At 48.3% G+C, this 17,594-nt stretch overlaps 2 protein-coding genes across 3 annotated transcripts in view; one reads left to right on the forward strand and one right to left on the reverse strand.

Moving 5' to 3' along the window:
• The window catches only part of Chd9 (chromodomain helicase DNA binding protein 9), a 223,711-nt gene extending 221,737 nt beyond the window's left edge, over positions 1–1,974 (reverse strand). For both annotated transcript variants that reach the window (XM_087596599.1, XM_087596608.1), the window contains exon 1: positions 1,893–1,974. The gene's annotated coding sequence lies outside the window, so the exon portion shown is untranslated. The remainder of the gene's footprint in view (positions 1–1,892) is intronic.
• On the forward strand, positions 879–14,982 carry LOC147999351 (CHD9 neighbor protein-like). The gene is made up of 2 exons (XM_087596613.1): positions 879–931; positions 13,393–14,982. Exon 2 carries the CDS (start codon positions 13,426–13,428, stop codon positions 13,582–13,584), a length of 159 nt encoding a protein of 52 aa, XP_087452739.1. The 5' UTR covers positions 879–931; positions 13,393–13,425; the 3' UTR covers positions 13,585–14,982.
• The last annotated feature ends 2,612 nt before the right edge of the window (positions 14,983–17,594 follow it).

The following is a 17,594-nucleotide window of genomic DNA, read 5'->3' on the forward strand; positions in this document are numbered from 1 at the left end:
TCCTGGAACTCGAACTGTAGATCAGGCTGGGCTCAAACTCAGAGATCCATCTACCTCTGCCTCCTGAGTGCTGGGGTAAAAGGTGTGCACTAACATACCAAACTTAGGCGACGGTACTTTTGATGTTCTGAAAAGTTCAAATATGACTGTCAAAGTACGAGGGACATTGATTTGGGGAGACACAATCCAATTTATCGAGCCTTTGAGTTTGTTGAAATAGTGTAGCTCTTGTGAGCTTCTAGCTGTTTTCATTGTTGGGTATGAGTTCCTGGAGGGCCGGTTTACCCCTCCCTGTCTTGCCCACGTTTTATGATGTCAGGAAACCTGTCTGATACACAGTAAGTGCTGGATAGTGATTCTATTTCTATTGAGGAATTGAGAAAGTCCAGTGGAAGGGTCATTCTAGTGACCATGGGTTCACCCCCTGGACTAGGTACTTGGCCCCACGGTCTTCAGCACTGAACTTTCTTCATGGGCTAGAGACAGACTGCCCAGGGCACAAATGTGAGATCTGCTTTGTGTGTGTGTGTGTGTGTGTGTGTGTGTGTGTGTGTGTGTGCGTGCCTCACGTATAGAAGAATCTAGGGCCTTCATGTATGCTTAACAAAGCCACATTCCTAGCCCCCAATCACCTCTGATTGTGTTGATAACCTCCAGCAAGCCCCTTGGCTTCTCTAAGCCCCAGCTTTTGAGACACCAAAGTGGGGTATCTATGGTATGCGCTAGCTATCAGATGGGGTACTTTCTCTAGTACCTGCTACTCTGTGGATTATGGTAAAGGTTGTGATGGAGCACAGGATGCACCCTGCCTGGCACAGAACTATTTGTAAACACAGACTTTCTGTTTTAAGAGTTCCCACAGCATCTCTTAAGAGTTTTATACTGCTGTACCCATTCTATAGATGTGGAAACTGAAAGTGAGGGCGACTGGGTAAGTTATCTAAGGTCACAATTAAGGGAGGGCTGGCTCTGGAGATCCCAGGTTTTTGCTGGTAACACTAGGCTGTTATGCTGTTATGTAAGATACCCGAGACCATTTTTACTAGATACAAAGGTTCTTCCTGGTATACTTGGCTCCATTGCTCGGAATGATGGGGGCAGCCTGGATCAGCTCCGGCACTCATCTGGGATTAGAGTTGGGGAGAATCCCTCTCTCCTCCTACCCACTTGGGGAGTCCTTTCATACTGTACACGATTGGCTTTATTTTCTCTGGCACTTCTGAGTTCCACCCTTTGGAGTAGGGTGTTGCCTTGTCACCCTGAGTTTGACAGTCCAAAGGCAGAGGCAATCGCTGACTGAAAAGGCAAGAGGGGAGAGAAGAGAACCCTTCCAGGCTTGTAACAGGGACCCTCCGTTCGTCTCTTACTCTTTCGGTCAAAGAGCCCTTGAATCTGGCTGCAAGCTGGAATCCCCTGGGGGAAGTTTTTAATAAAAGCTTCCCACATCCAACTCAAACCAGTTACATCTGGGGTTCGGGGTGGGGGTGGAGGTATGGAACCCAGACAGTAACATGCCTTACAATTCCTTAACCAACAATCAACGCATGCCCAAGTTTGAGAAGTGCTAGGACCCTGTTCACCCCTCAGCTCAACTGGAGGCACCCTAGGACAGTAGTATCACCTTTCTGTGTTGAAGACTTGCTGTGTGGGGGCTGGGCATGCCTTCCGGAGGCCCAGGCTCGCGAAGGATGTCTGAGTTGAGCCAGGGACCTGGGGTTCTGCTTAGCTTAGGCCCAGCTCTGGGACTGCGGGGCTCCAGGTCCTTTTGGGGCAACAGCACACGTGGCCGCTCTGTCCTCGCTGGTCATCAATGCAGACCACAAACGAGGTTGCGCGGCGGCCAACCCACCCCAGCCTCAGACATTCTAGGGACACGCCCGAGGAATCCTTACCTTGGCTGCCGGCGCTGTCCTCCAGTCCCCGGAACCCTAGGACTCTGGTTCCATCTGTCTCCCTCGCCGGCGCCAGACAGGCGCCCACTAGAGCGCAGGCGCCACCTAGTGGCCGTAAGGAGGTAGCGCGGGCAGGGGCTGGGAAGTGCGAGCGCAGTGCAGGGCGGAAATGCAGCTGGGCCTTCCCACGCGGGCGGCTTCCAACACCGCGGAGCCCGGGGGCGCAGATCCGGCCTGGGCTGCACCACCTTCGCCCCTTGGGGAGCGTGGGGAACGGAATTTGTTGTACTTTTTCTTGGAGGCGTGGAGGAGCTGTCAGGTCTGGGCCTCTGACCTGGGATCCACCCTGAGATTTTCCTGGCAGGGCTCATGGATCTTTCCTTTCTAACATCAGCTTTCAGTACGCCCTAGTGTGGCGTGGCTTCTCCTTTAAACATGTTGGGAACATCCGAAGATGCCCGGGACTGGGTTTATTTCAAGCGTAGCCTTATCAGCAACCTTCACCTCACCTCCCACCCTTTCTCTTGTTTCTGGATCCCTCCATTACCGTAGGCTGACCTATCTGTAACAACCCAGTCTGCGCCAGCACGGGGGTGGAGTCCCGGAGACACAATTAGAACCCTTGGGATTTGGCCACCCAGGTGGTGTTTCTTCCGGAGGCTCATTAGCATGTCTTTGGCCGGTCATCTGGCATCCCTGACTCCTTAGCGTTACATTCCAGCAGCCACCTCCTTCATCACTGTGACGCCAAAAACACCCCTTTGGGTTTCCAAATGTCTCCCTGGTTGGAGGGAGAACAGCTCCAGGCTGAGAACTAATTAGCTGGTAATTAAGATCAGATGATGCTAAATGAAGTCCACTGTCCACGGAAGTCTTATTACCATGCATTGTAGAGCTGAGGGGATCTTCAGGCCGGTCATAGTGAACAGTGTTACAAAAATAGTGGATTTAGAAAAAACAAAATAAAACAAAACAAAACAACACCGTGGCGGTTGGTTGTACTCGGGAGGCAGAAGCAGGTGAACCTCTGTGAGTTCCTAGCCTGTCTGGTTTACATAGCGAGCTCCAGGTATTCATTTGTCACACACACAGTAAGCAAGTATATATATACATATATATGTATATATATATAATATATATATTAAAGTGGATTGTTTTTAAATGGTGGATTATTTAATGCATGTATGCCTCTTCTATTTCTTCTTTAAATGAGACACCAGACACTCGAGCAAACAAGGGATCCACGTAAGAACACCGCAAAATCCCTGTCACACTCACAGCACTGCACACCAAAGAGAACAAGACAAAGCAGACGCAGTACCAGTGTGGAGTGGGGAGGTGGCCAGGAAGGGCTACTCCTAGCTGAGGAACTACCTGCCACGTCCAAGAATAGCGGGGACATAAGTTGGGGCCCAAGGGAGGGGGGGAGAGGGAGAGAGGGAGAGAGGGAGAGAGGGAGAGAGGGAGAGAGAGAGAGAGAGAGAGAGAGAGAGAGAGAGAGAGAGAGAGAGAGAGAGAACCAGCAGGAAGTTGGATAAGTAGGATCTGGGAGGATCTGGGTGGTGAATATATTAAATACATTCTTGGAAATTCATATATTTATATTTACATATATACACACTTGTTTCTATATATGTATAACACACACATATAAGAGAGAGAGAGAGAGAGAGAGAGAGAGAGAGAGAGAAAGGGTCTTCCTATGTAGACCTTGGCTGACTTGAAATTTATGACATAGATCAAGATGGCCTTGAACTTGAGACCTGAGATTAAAGGAGTGCATCCCACACCCAGCTTTAGAGAATTTATAAACACATTTCTTTCTTTCTTTCTTTTTTATTTCTTTTTTTTTAAAGATTTATTCATTTATTATATATAAGTATGCTGTAGCTGTCTTCAGACACACCAGAAGAGGGCATCAGATCTCTTTACAGATGGTTGTGAGCCACCATGTGGTTGCTGGGAATTGAACTCTGGAAGAGTAGTCGGTCAGGTGCTCTTAACCACTGAGCCATCTCTCCAGCCCCTCTTTTTTTTTTTTTTTCTTAAAAAAAAAAAAAAAACAAACAACTCTGCCCGTTTCCAGTTTGTATTGAATGTAATATCCAAACACTTTGCTATTCTGAGAATAGACCCCCAGGGCCTGAAGCATGCTAGGCAAGTACTCTACCCCTGAGCTACATACCTGCCTCATGTTAACACACTTTACATGTATATGCAATACACATATACTCATTTAGCATGATACAAATCAGTTCTTCACTACCAAGTACGGTATTGTAAACTATTGCCTATTTACTGGACGGGCCCCAAGAAGCAGAAGGGGAGGGTGGTAGACACACAAGGTGCTAAGTTACATGGGAAACTTCTTTTAAGACTGCCAGTTCTTCCTGTGGCATTTGGCGATCGTGTCAGCCGTGGAGTATTTGAAAAGTCTAAACCATGCCTCCTGCCACCCCACCCTGCAATCGGTTCAGTCACCCCACGCTTCCTCCACCTGTGGACTCTGCCCTGGGGTAATTCGCTCCACGTGAACATGAAAGGCAGAGGTGGGTGGAAGGAGAGACCTTCAGGTAATCAATGCCTAGAAGGGCGAAAGGTAGACAGTTATAGGTGTGTCACAGAGGGGCCAGCCTCAGCTTGCTCATTGCCTGGTATAGCCAGGGTGAAAGTCATCTGGTCAGAGGAGCCTACCAGCCTGTGGGGGAAGACAAGTGGCAGGTGAATTCCTGTTCTTTCACTTTCAAATACCTCTGAGTCACTTCCACTGCCCCTGCTCAGTCCTTACATGAGCTCTCTCCTCTCTGCCATGTCCTGGTGCGTGTCTGGACAAAGTCTTCAACTATAGCCTCACTCCTGGAGAAGTCTGATGCCTGGCATGACCTAATAGGGTTAGAATACCCAGGATTTCCCCTGGAAGCTCTCCTACACTTTCCTATTCTACTAACCATGGTGTTTTGGAAACTGCAGCTATCAACAAGGTGTTCCTCTTAGGCTGTGGCCTCTCTGGGGGACGGCAAATGTTGACAGGTAGTATAATTCAATAATAGTAAGAATAGAGCCAAGCATAGAATCTCATAATTCTAACCCCAGCAGTTGGGAGGTGGGTACAAGACAAGGAGGTAGCTTTGGTTACAAGAGACCTTATCACAAAACAAGAACCCCACAATCACCAAACAGAAACACTAACAACGTTTCAGAAGATTTATTTTTATTTACGTGTGTGTCACATATGAGCAAAACTGGAGTCTTTCAGCAAGGTAGCTTGTGCGTGTGTGTGTCAAAGGATGGATTGATCAGGACCCAAACCCAGCTGATGAGCCCTGTCAGGCAAGATGGCCTCTGTCTCTGATTTTTGGTGGAGGTACTAAGAACCAATCATCCCATTGATGAAAATTCTACAGTCTGGTGAGAATGGCTAATCGGACAGGGGAAGGGGAAGCTCAGAAACTCTGGACACGTGTCAGAGGGGCCTACTATCTTTAGTAGGAACAAAGAACCTTCTACATTTCTCACACATATGTATGTGTGTCTGTGTGAATGTATGCCGCATTGTGTGGCTGCTATCAGAAGCCAGAGGAGGGCTTTTGATCCCTTGGGGCTAGAGTTAGTTATTGGAGGCTCTGCACCACGTGATCTGGGTGTTGGAAACAAACTTTGGGTCCTCCGGTCCACTTCACAGCAAGTGCTAACCGTTGAGCCATCTCTCTAGCTCTAATAGCTTTATATTTGAGACACGGAGAACTTTAAATTACTGACTTAATTTAACCCTCACAATAATCCTACACAGTAGGCACTACTGTTTTTCTCATACTAGCAGTGAAGAAACTAAGATTTGTAACGTTGAGGTAACTGCGCGGCTCAGATTTGACTCCGGAGAACCTGCACAGATCAGCTTCTGGCACGCACAGGAGACCGAGGGAACAGGCACTCACAGGAGACCGAGGAAACAGGTGCACACAGGAGACAGGAATGAACAGGCGCGGACAGGAGACAGGAAGGAACAAGCGTTCGCTCACAGGAGACAGGGAACAGGCACACACAGGAAACAGGGGAACAGGCGGGCACAGGAGACAGGAGGGAACAGGCGCACACAGGAGAGAGGGAACAGGCACGCTCTTTCCCGGCTCCTTGTTCTCATCCTCATTCCCTGCAGATGATTTTGTTACATTTTGCTTTTTAAAAATAAGTTCGGGGCTGGGGATTTAGCTCAGTGGTAGAGCGCTTACCTAGGAAGCGCAAGGCCCTGGGTTCGGTCCCCAGCTCCGAAAAAAAGAACCAAAAAATAAATAAATAAATAAATAAGTTCATTGTGTTCTGAGATGTTACCTAATTTTTATGTAAGAAACAATGTGTCTCATAAGCTGAGGGGGAAATAGTATCCACAGTGGAAAAATATAGTAATAGAGACCCTGTGGACACAGGCAGGATGACATCAGGACCTGGTAGAAGGAAGTTTAGAGAAAAAGGCAGGGATGCCAATGAGACCAAGGAGACATGGATTGGGTACCCAGGAAGGATGCTTAGCCTTGTGAGACGGGCAATGCTGTATTTATAAATAGCCGTGACATGCCTGGACATCTTCTGGTCTGGGGTTGTGATACTTAATATCAATTTGACAGAACCTAGAATCAAGGAGCCAAGCCCAGGAAGAACAGCACGCTTAGATTAGGTTGAAGTGAAAAGATCCATCTTAACTATGGGCAGCTCTGATACAGGGGTTCTGGAGTGGCTGAAAAGGAGAAAGTGAACTACACATCAGCATGCATCTCTCGCCTTCTGGATTATGGTTAGGATGGGACTAGCTGCCACACCCTCCCATCATACATTGCCCGCCATGATGGACTGTATCCTTGATTTGTGAGTCCAAATAAAACCCTTCCTTCCTTAAATTGCGGTAGTCATAGAAACAAGACAAGTTACTGACACAGATGCTGGACCTGCAAAGACTTTCCCGTTTAACTTAGTTACATTTATTTATTGCATGTGTACACATGAACATACATGATATGTATGTGGAAACCAGAAGTCGATATGTGGGAGCTCTCCTACCATGTGGATCCCAGGGACCAAACTCAGGTCATTGGGCTTGGCTGGATCAGATCACAAACTGCATCCCCTTTAAAAAATGATTTTCCTTTCATAGGTTATAAGGTCCGACAGCAGGCTGTCACTGACGTTTCTTCATCGGTTCAACCCTAAGGTCTCAGGAAACGGTTATTTCTAGCACATTCTACAGATGAGAAAACTGACTGAGATGTTAAGCAGGGGCTGAAGGTAAGAGGTATAACTTAGAAGTGACCTTCAATCCCATGTGCACTTCACAGGACTATTCTAGGTTCTAGGTCAGGAATTACTCTCTCTCCTTTTCCCTTCCCTTCCCTCTCTCCCTCCCTCTCCATCACTCCTTCTCTCCCCCTTCCTCCTCCTCCTCTTCCACTTCCTCCACTTCCTCCTCCTCCTTCTGCTTTTTCTTCTTCCCCCTCCTCCCTTTCCTCTTCTCACTCCTTCTCTCCCTCCTTTTCCTCCCCTTCTTCTTTCTTTTCCCCCTTCTCTTCTTCTGCCATTGGTGCTGTTGTTTTGGGGTGAATTATTTACTTTTCTTGTTGGTGGAGTAAAATACACCTGAGGAAAGCAACGTAAGGAAGGGTTAGCTTGTCTCACCGTTTAAGGTGGTTTTGACCGAGGGACGCTGCCCTGCTCAGTAGCAGAAATGGAGTTGGTGGATCAGGAAGTTTATTATGTCGATGGGCTCTGTGGAGTTGCCTCTGCAACTGGGCAAACTGCACGAGGCTTTCCGGTCCGAGGGCTTCCCAGCATCATTCCCAGTGATGGCGCTGTTGGTGGGCTTATCTTTCCATCAGCCTTAGGGGATCCCGAGACTGAGATCAAAGGAGAAATTCCTTTCTTGTGGTCAGACATGTTTCCAGAAGCAGATAAGGAGTGGGATGTCATGATATCTCTCTCCTGTCTGTAAAACGGGATAATTGCTGACAGCTGTTTTTACCAGATAACCGTGAGTAGTAGTTTTTCTCCAGATGGTCTCTGTACGTCTGTTTCCGCCCTTTCTTCTGTCCCGACTTCACTTCCTCTTTTAGGGACATCATGGCAGCAGGGCTGTGAGGTAGCTAGTTGCGTTGTAGCCACGGTCAGGAAGCAGACAAAGGTGAATGGCTATGCTCAGCTAGTTTCTGCTTTTTCCCTTCCTGATCAGTGTGAGATGCCTGCTCCTCTGATTGCACTGTTCCCAGTCAGAGTACCTCTTCCTTTCCTTGGCTAATCCTGTCTGGACATACCATTGCAGATTACCCAGCTGGGATTATAAACCCAATGAAAAATAAACCAGGAGTTCGAGGCTGACCCAAGGCCTCACATGAGCCAGGCAAGAAAACCACAGCTGAGCGTTTTTTGTATTTTTGAGACAGGGTCTTCTAAGCTGTTCAGGCAGGCCCTGCATTTGGGATCTTCCTGCCTCAGGCTCCCGAGAGGAGCAGGTGGCATCACAGGACTAGAGGACAGAATCATCCCTGGCAGGCTCTAGGAAGGAATTTCTCCCTTCCTCTTCTTCTATAGCCCCTTTCCCTCTTTCCCTCTTCCCCTCCCTCCTTTCATTCCTTCCTGTTGTTTGAAGACAAACAAGGTCTTCTTTTTTAGCCGCTGCTGGCTTGACAGTCACTGAGTAGACCAGGCCAACTTTGAGCTCTCAGCAATCCTCCTGCCTCTGCCTCCTAAGTGCTGGGTTTATAGACATGCACCACCAAGCTGGCTTTTGTCTTGATTAGTTTTCTTCATACTCAGGCTCCCCTTGTGCTCTGTCACTGAGCTGTATCCCCATGTGTCTTTTTACTGTTAGACGTCCATAGTTCTCAGAGGACGAATACCCAGTGTTCTATTTTAGCCTGGACGTCTTATCCTTTTCCTGCCTAACCAACGGTCCATTCTTATAGGACCAACATAAACATTCCTGTCCTCTTTTCCATGGTGACTTATCTTTTCCATGTTAAAATGCCTCCTATATTCTGTGATGCAGTAGACTTTTCTGGAAGGATGTGGTCTCCCCTAACAGTCCATGACACCGAGAACAGGACCCAAGTGGATTTGCTAGATGTCTAGTGTCCCTCCCCACAGCTACAGACCATTCTTCTGTGTCCTTCAGGCTGATGATCTCTGCGTCCTGAGGGCTGACCTCAACAGGGAATAATGGTTTCTATGCCTGCTGGCTTCCAGCTAAGTTTGGCCTGAGGAAGCCCCAGGGGAGAAGGAAGACAGAAGAACTCTAGCCTGGGCATGAACTCAGCTGCTGTCCTGACCTCCAGTCATGGTGCAGGGTGATTCTCTGCATCAAGCTGCTTCTGCCTCCAGCTCCAGGCCTCCTCCAGAGCGACGTGTTCAGGATCTGTGAGCTACACAGTCCCTAAAATCAAACCTTGGACAGTTGTGTTAAAAACAGAGCTAAGGGCTGTAGCTCAGTTTAGCATTCACACAGAAAAAGAAAGTACTGAGTAAATAAAAATGGAGATGGAGCAGGGAGTAGAAGTAGATTATAATCCTAGTTCTCAGAACCTGAGGCAGGAAGAGGCGAGTTCAAGGCTCGCACTAAAGTCCTAGGAGGGCAGGATGGTGCATTTTCATAATCCCCGTGCTGCAGAGGCAGAGGCAGAGGCAGAGGGTGAGGGGGTTCTTACAAGTTTGAGATGAGCCTGGCCTACACGGTTCTAAGTGAGTTTCAAGAGCCGGGAGTCTCACAATGGAAAAGAGGCATTTGTAAACAGGAAAAGAGTTCTCATTATAAACCAGAGGATCTGGCACCACTAACACTCCCCCTCTTCCAGAACCTAAAGACAACGTCTGTTAAGCAAGTTCCTCTTGTGATGGCCAGCCAGCCAGCACTGCAGAGAACTACTCTGTGGTTAGTGTGTGTTCATAAGAAACTGCCCAATGTTTTCCCAAGTGCCTTAGCCCTTTGGGTTACTAGTGGTACAGCCATAGCCTCATCCTATTATGATATTGTTGGTATATCCCTCTCCTCTCCTGTCCTCTCCCCTCCCCTCCCCTCCCCTCCCCTCCCCTCCCCTCCCCTCCTCTCCTCTCCCCTCCCCTCCCCTCCCCTCCTCTCCTCTCCCCTCCCCTCCTCTCCTCTCCTCTCCTCCCCTCTCTTTTCTTCTCCTCCTCCTCCTCCTTCTCCTTCTTCTTCCTCTCTCTCTCTCTCTCTCTCTCTCTCTCTCTCTCTCTCTCCCCCGAAGATATTGATAAAGGACAAATCCTGAGATGTTTTAAATTTATTACAAAGGCTCGAGGGGGCGGGAAAGGGATAAAAGGAGTTACTCAGCAGCTGCTGTGGAGTAAGCCAATAAAGAGCCTGTTTATGTGGAAATCTTGACATAAAAGCCATCGCACCCAACCACCAGGACCACAGCACCCTGTTTATGTATAACCTTTCCTGACTGTCAACCTCAAGCAGTCCAGAGCCCACAATATCCTCTTCTTCTTCCACCTCTCTATCATGGATGATAAAACCCAGAGTCTTGCATAGACCGGGCAAGAAACCAACCATGGGGACTTCTGAGCTGCAGGCCTTGCCCTTGGGGTTTCTTGCTACATAGCCCAAGTTGGTTTGGAACTCAAAAATCCCTCTGCCTTAGCTGCCCGAGTACCAGGGTTCGAGGCACGGACCACTACTCCCGGCTAGGAAGCAGGTTGAGGCTGAAAGCATTCTAATGTGTCTTGCTCATATCCCATCCCCCAGCTATTGGCTGAACCATTGGCTCAACCCGATGGCTGTTTGGCGATGTCCCCAGTGCCAGGCCAGCTAACAGACTAGCAGATGATCATCTCCATCAGAGGCAAATCCATATCTGGAAGAGGTTCATGTGGCACAGGACGCAAACGTTAATCCTCACTTAAAGTGCTACGGTCTTGGGTTTCGCCAGAACCTTTGAATGAAAATAAATGGTCCCAAGTAACCAGGCGTGCCAAGATTTTTTAACGCTGTTTACTTGGTCAAGGGTCCTGTCTATTCCTCCCTGCAAGGCACCTAAACATCCAACGTCTTACCTCAGTGAGGTCCGTGCTGCCTGCTTCTTGGGATCACCTGTGATCGTTATTAGAGAGAGGTTCATTGGCCTGCAATTCCAGTTTCCAAATGAAGGTTTGCCTTAAATGGAGTCCCCTCTTCTACCCTGTCCCTGTTTTGGCATATGTATATGGCAGAGTAAACAGAGAACATCACGTGTCTTCCTGTCACTCTGCCAACTGCCAAGACGCTGGCTCAAAGCAAGGTGACATATAGGGAAGCTTTGCCACATTCCTTCAGATCAGTGAAGTTGCAGGCCCAGAGACGGAGAAAGCAATTGCCTGGAAGGAGCAGAAGGGCCTGGGTGGGAGATCTGGGATTCAGAGGTAGCGAGTCTAGAGTTTGTAGAAGTGAGCTGCTCAAGTTCATGATCTCAAACCTGGAGCAACCGACCTGACCACTGTTACAGGCTTGACTTTGACTCTAGGGGAGAATTAACATGGGGTTTCCTCATAGGACTGTGTGTGGGGGTGGGGTTGTGAGGAATATTGGGAACATTTCTGTAAGGCATCCAAGGGGAGCATCCATCTGCCCTCCACACTGCATTAGAGCTGAAATCACTCTTGGTGGCCAGACGAGGGGTCAGCCAAGAATCTTAGTAGATTTCTCGTTCTCCGTAAGCAGCTTCATGAGCTCGATTATCTTCCTTCCGGCTTCCTGGGAGTTGGGTCAGAAACATGAAGCCCCGAGGCGGGAGATGCAGCCTAGTGGTGGACTGTTTACCGCCTTTTCCAGCTGAGTTCCTAGAACCCTCTCTGAGGCTCACAACCACCCAGAATTCCAGTTCCAGGCTGCATGTGGTATATGCAGGCAAAACACTCATGGACATAAAATTAAAATTACAAACAAATGGGAGACAATGGTTATGATGCCCTCGTTACAGTTAGGAAAACAAAGAGGGGTGGTTAGACAATAAACCAGTAGACTGCAAAGCTCGGGAACCCTGGACTCCTGACACGATCGCTAGCCTACTGACTCCACTCACCGACAGCTTCAAAAACCTGTGCCCACCCATGTTAGCTGCTCTTCTCGTCCCTGTGAGAAGATGCTTGACAGAAGCAACATGCAGAAGACTGAGTGGAGTTAGTCTGTCTCTCGGTCTCAGTGCTTTGAGGTGGGGAAGTCATGGGGTTTGTGATGGAAGATATATTTGGTAGAGGCCCCTCATATCTTGTGTAGACCAAGCAGTGCAGCGCAGGAATGGAAGCAGGATTGGCTCTAACCTTAAGGCCCACATCTTCCAGGGAGGCCCTGAAGCCCAAAGATTCCATAATCTCCCCAAACAGGTCATCAGCTGGGACTGGGTACTCACGAGCCAGTTTGGGATATTTCACATTTAATTAATAATGCTGCGCACCGGGTTGGGGATTTAGCTCAGTGGTAGAGCGCTTGCCTAGCAAGCGCAAGGCCCTGGGTTCGGTCCCCAGCTCCGAAAAAAAGAAAAAAAAAAAATGCTGCGCACCCCAGATTAATAAAGCAATGACAAGCTGGGGGTGTTGCTCAGCGTGAGGAGCTTTACCCAGCATGCAAGAGGGTGAGCCACCCTCAGAACCCCAAAAAAACCAAGCAAGCAAGCCAACAGACTCTCTTGAGTTTGTTCAGACAGCTGCTTAGCCTAAGACATCTGTGGCAGCATGTGAGTTTGGCCTGATGGGAGGAGCTTTGAAATCTAGATCTAGCAAAGTTGTAAAGAGAGGGAGCCATGTTCTGTGGTGCTGCTGGGAGGTTGGGCTGGGGAAGCCTGCTTACGGAGGCTCCATGTTAAAGAGTGAAACCAGAGACGGGTTTAGCGCCCAGCTCCGTTAGTTTGCGGCCATTAGTAACTACCTCAGATAGACTATTCCACCTTGCTGTGCCTCTGTGTTTCCATCTGTTAAATGGATTGTTGAATGCTCTAATATTCAATTAGATACTAGAGCTACATGTCGGAATTACAGACCCGAGAAGAATGTGAAGTTTGCTTGGCACAGAGCCCTACCCCGTTATATGTTTGGGTAACCCTGGGAATCCATGGTCGCAGATATACTAGAATAGTATGGCCTCCAAGCAGGGGAATCTTTGAAGCCCAGGACTGGATGTGCCCTGGGACAAGAAGGGAGGCCACACCTTGTTGTATGGTAACTGCTGTTTCTGTGAAGGAATAAGCTAATGTTTACCTGTAACTAGGTGGTGGGGGAGGTGGTGATCTATAAAGATATTAAGGACTGCAGGAAGTCCCACAAAGAAAAGAAGTGGGGCAGAGAGCTTGAATTTGCCCAGTTAGCTGCAAGGGCAGTGTTCCAAGTCCTGCCTCCCTCCCAGAGGTGGCCAAGGGGTGTTTCCTGTGGCCATAGAAACCCTAACAGCTCTCTTTGCAACAGTGTTCTGGGGAAGGGTTATTTAGCTCTGGCCTCTAGAGCTCCATCCATCAAACGATCCTTTTGATAGGTCTGGGAGCACCAGGTCCGCTGTCCCTGTACAATGGGTTGCCATTCCAGCAAAGGTACCGAGGTGATAGAGGACTCCCAGAAACCTGGAGATCTCGCCGATGGAGGAGAGCCGAAGATGGAGCCTGGCACTGAGGCAGGGGATGACAAGGACGCCTCAATGAAGGAAGAAACCCCTGAGCTGAAAAGCTGACCTTCTTTATTAAGTGAACCCTCAACTTATCCCTGGAGCTGCCTTTGGCCTGTGAGGCCCCACCCAGAAGAGCTATCCTAGGAGGGCAGAAAGAGCCCTGTTTAGGATATGACCTTCACAGGGCTTGCTCTCTGGCCTTGGGGAGATGAAGGGTTAAGCTTGAAGCAGTCCTATTTCTCCAGTGCTCTGTAAAGAGGACAAAGAACCGCTTCATTCCTCTTGGGGCCTTTCCCACAGCCTCTGGAAAGAGAAAAACATGCAGATTGATCCTCTGGTCCAGACTATCTGCTTCCGGGCTGTGAATGTCCAGCCATAATGTCTGCTTCCCTTCCCGGGACTCTGGAGGCTTCGTAGCCATGACATCAACTGGGACTATGGATTTTGGTTTGGTCTTAATCTCTCTCCCTTTTTCCAACAGCTGAATGAACAGCCAGCTCCCCGACAGGAAGCTTTTGCGTTTGGCTCTCTTCACCTTGTTTGCATGAATAATTCAGTATCTAGCTTACAGTCTCATTAATGAATTATGGGAATGATCAGTATTGGGCAGGGATTATGAGAATGGATGGCAACAAGGCCTTGGGCTCACCGCAAGCAGAGTGCAGAGCGCTGGGAGGGGAGGGGAAACCCAGGTTTCCGGTTATTAAATGCTCAGAAATGTCCGACTGCCACGTCTTCTGCTATCAAAAGTCTGTCTATTTGAACCGTTTAGCATCCAAACTGTCTGTATCTAGCCTTCAGAAATGTTTTGCTGTTTCCTAACAATGTGTGTGTCAGCCAGTCTCATTTCCCTCTGAATGTGTTTTGTTTTCAATGCAACCCCCAAAGCATTTTTCATTTGAAATCAAACAGACATATTTGCAGATAAATGATGCCACAACACATTTTAAAGATGAGATGGGGATTCTGTGATTTCAGGATTGTCGGGGGTGGGGGGATGGTGGGGTGCCACTCTGAGGAGCAGGAGAAATTTTGCGTCAGACTTCACACTGAGCCTTCTACAGGGATCATTTAATTCAACCAGCACTACCACCCTGATTTTATAGGTGAGAAAATGTAGGAACTTGCCTGAGTATGGCTAAGCAGGATGTGTGTGTGTGCGCGCATTAGAATTACAGCTATATGTATGCCACCATGCCTATCTTTAAAGAGATCTGATCCCCAGATGTGTGACCTCAGTTCACACAGAACTTCCTATTTAAAGACTACACATCGGGGCTGGAGAGATGGCTCAGTGGTTAAGAGCACCCGACTGCTCTTCCAGAGGTCATGAGTTCAATTCCCAGCAACCACATGGTGGCTCACAACCATCTGTAAAGAGATCCGATGCCCTCTTCTGGTGTGTCTGAAGACAGCTACAGTGTACTTACATATAATAAATAAATAAATCTTTAAAGACTACACATCTATTATGGTCTTTCCTGTGAATGAACTACAACCACCACAACAACCACTACCATACCTCCTGAAATCTAACGTCTAAATCTTTTCTTTTTTCTATTTTCAGGAATGTGGGTGTCATGTGTATGCATGTGTGTATGCGTGTTTTTGCTATTGGCACATGTGTTTGGGTGTGCATGCAAGCGTGTCCACATGCACGAGGTAGCCCAAGTTTTCTGCCAGGGTTCATCCTTGAAGAATCTATTTACAGCTCATTCACTGATGCAGGGTCTCTCGAGGAAACCTAGAGCTTGCTAATATAGGTAGTCTGGTAACCAGCTTGCTTTGGGATTCTCCTGTTGACGCCTCCCAAGGCTGGAACTGTAGGCAGGCTAAGCCCTCTCCACCTGGGCAAATGTGGGATCTGGGGACCTGAATTCCCATCCTACACTTGTGCGGTAGGCGCTTGATCTGTGAGCCCTCCCTTCATTCTGATTTTTTAAGTGGGACTATTTAGACCTACTGGCCTGGGGAGAGGTGGGCTGCTAACCTGTTCAGCTGGAGGGCTCGTTATTTTCACTCTGGTGGGATAGGGGATGAGGTGAGAGGGAGGAACGACAGGAGAGCTAGGTAGAAGTGCGCGAGTGCGCCCGTGTGTGTGTGTGTGTGTGTGTGTGAGAGAGAGAGAGAGAGAGAGAGAGAGAGAGAGAGAGAGAGAGAGAGAGAGAGAGACACGGGGTGGTGGTTGGGTCAGGAGAAAGAGAGGAAGAGAGAGGACAATAAAACAAAATCAAAACACTGCTATAAAGCTACTTTTAGCACTCAATCCTGAGAAATTGATAAAATTTTTTACTTTGTTATAATTTTTTTTTAAAAGACAGGACCTTGCTTTGTAGCCCTCCAACTACTCATGGTTCTTTCCACCTTAGTCTTCCAAATGCGGGGGCAGGGGGCGGCATAGGCCTAAACCCCTATGTACAACTTCAACAGGTTGTGGTCAGGGAGAAGGAAGGACAGAAGTAAAGCAGTTCGACCTAAAAATTAACCCTAGAGGCTCCTTTTGACTGGACAGAGTCTGGCAGCTTCCAAAAATGGAGTAAGAGTGCTGCTAAGCTTGGAGCCCCTGGGGGGCTGAGCTGACAGGGCCAGGAAACAGGACTGGGCTTGCAACTGGGCATCAGGAAGGTTAGCGTCTTTCTATACCGGGGGTGACAGGCCAAGCCCTGGGAAGAGCTTTCAACTTTAAAAATGCCTGTTTGTATTTCTCCTCTCTCCTAAGGATTGGGCCTGGTAGGAAGCACTCACAAAGCCCTCGCGCAGGGCCCAGAGCAAAGAGTTCACTCGCAGCTGGTGGTGAAGCAGGCCTGGGCTTCTTCCTGTAGTTCCCAAAGGGCCAGAGAAAGTGACCCTGGCTCCAGATCCTTAGGTGGTTTTGCTTCCTAATGGGATAGAGCCAAATGCTCCTTCAGAAAAAATTCAGTCTCAGGGCTTGGAGAACAGGATTCTTGACCCACACTCAGCCGTGGCAGGCCTGTTGCAATTTGATGGGAAATTTATCTGTCTCAGGAAAAGCACCAGGTTTCTTTTAAAGGACATTCTAGTTGTTCCCCTGGAGCCCGGCTTGACTCACCATCTCTCCCACAGAGGTTCAGAAATACTTCAGATGCCAGGGACAAGTGTGGATATAGCCTCTGAAGGACACATTGGCACAGGCTGTCTCTGACCTGAAGTCAGTGTTCTGGTTAATTCTTCAGACTGCTGGAAGAGGAGGAGGGGCTGGTGTGTGTTAACCTATCTGTTCTGTTCAACTGCCAATTCTTCCACCCATCCACTATCCACGTCTTATTTAAACCCTTAGCTTTGGGGACTGGAGAGTCTCCAGGTTCGAGACTCAGAACCTACATGGTGCCTCACAACCAATGTAGCTTTAGGTCTAGGAGTTCTGACACCCCCTTCTGGCTTCCATGGGTGTTGCATGCACACATGTGGTACACAGACAATATATATGGGCAAAACACGTAGTCACATAAAATAAAAACTAAAATAAAAACTTTTGGTTCATTAAAAAAATACTTTACGGGGTCGGGGATTTGGCTCAGTGGTAGAGCGCTTGCCTAGGAAGCGCAAGGCCCTGGGTTCGGTCCCCAGCTCCGGAAAAAAAAAGAACCAAAAAAAAAAAATCTTAAGAAAAAAATACTTTACGTGTATGAATGTATTTTCTACATGCGTGCATGTTTGTATACATGGATGTGCAGAGGCCAAAAGAACTAAAGTCGCACATTGTTGTGAGTTGCCATGTAGGCAAGTACAGGGAATCAAATCCTGTCCCGTGTAGGAGCAGCCAGTGATCTTAATTGCTGAACACATAATCACTAAATCTCTCCAGCTTGGTTGGGTTCATTTCTTGGGAAGATCCTCTCACTGTGGGCAGCACCATTCCCTGGCTGGGATCCTAGACAACAGAAGTACACATAACAATGTGCATTCGTTATCAATGTGCATTCAGTTAGTCTGTTCTATGCAGTGGGTGTGACGTGAGCGACTGCTCCAAGCTCCTGCCGCCTTGACTCACCCGACATGACACATTGTGTCTTTGATCTGAGCGATGGAGGAAACACTTTCCCCCTTTCGTT

Source organism: Rattus norvegicus, chromosome 19, assembly GCF_021556685.1.
Source record: "Rattus norvegicus strain SHRSP/BbbUtx chromosome 19, alternate assembly SHRSP_T2T, whole genome shotgun sequence".
In the NCBI taxonomy this organism is placed as follows: domain Eukaryota; kingdom Metazoa; phylum Chordata; class Mammalia; order Rodentia; family Muridae; genus Rattus; species Rattus norvegicus.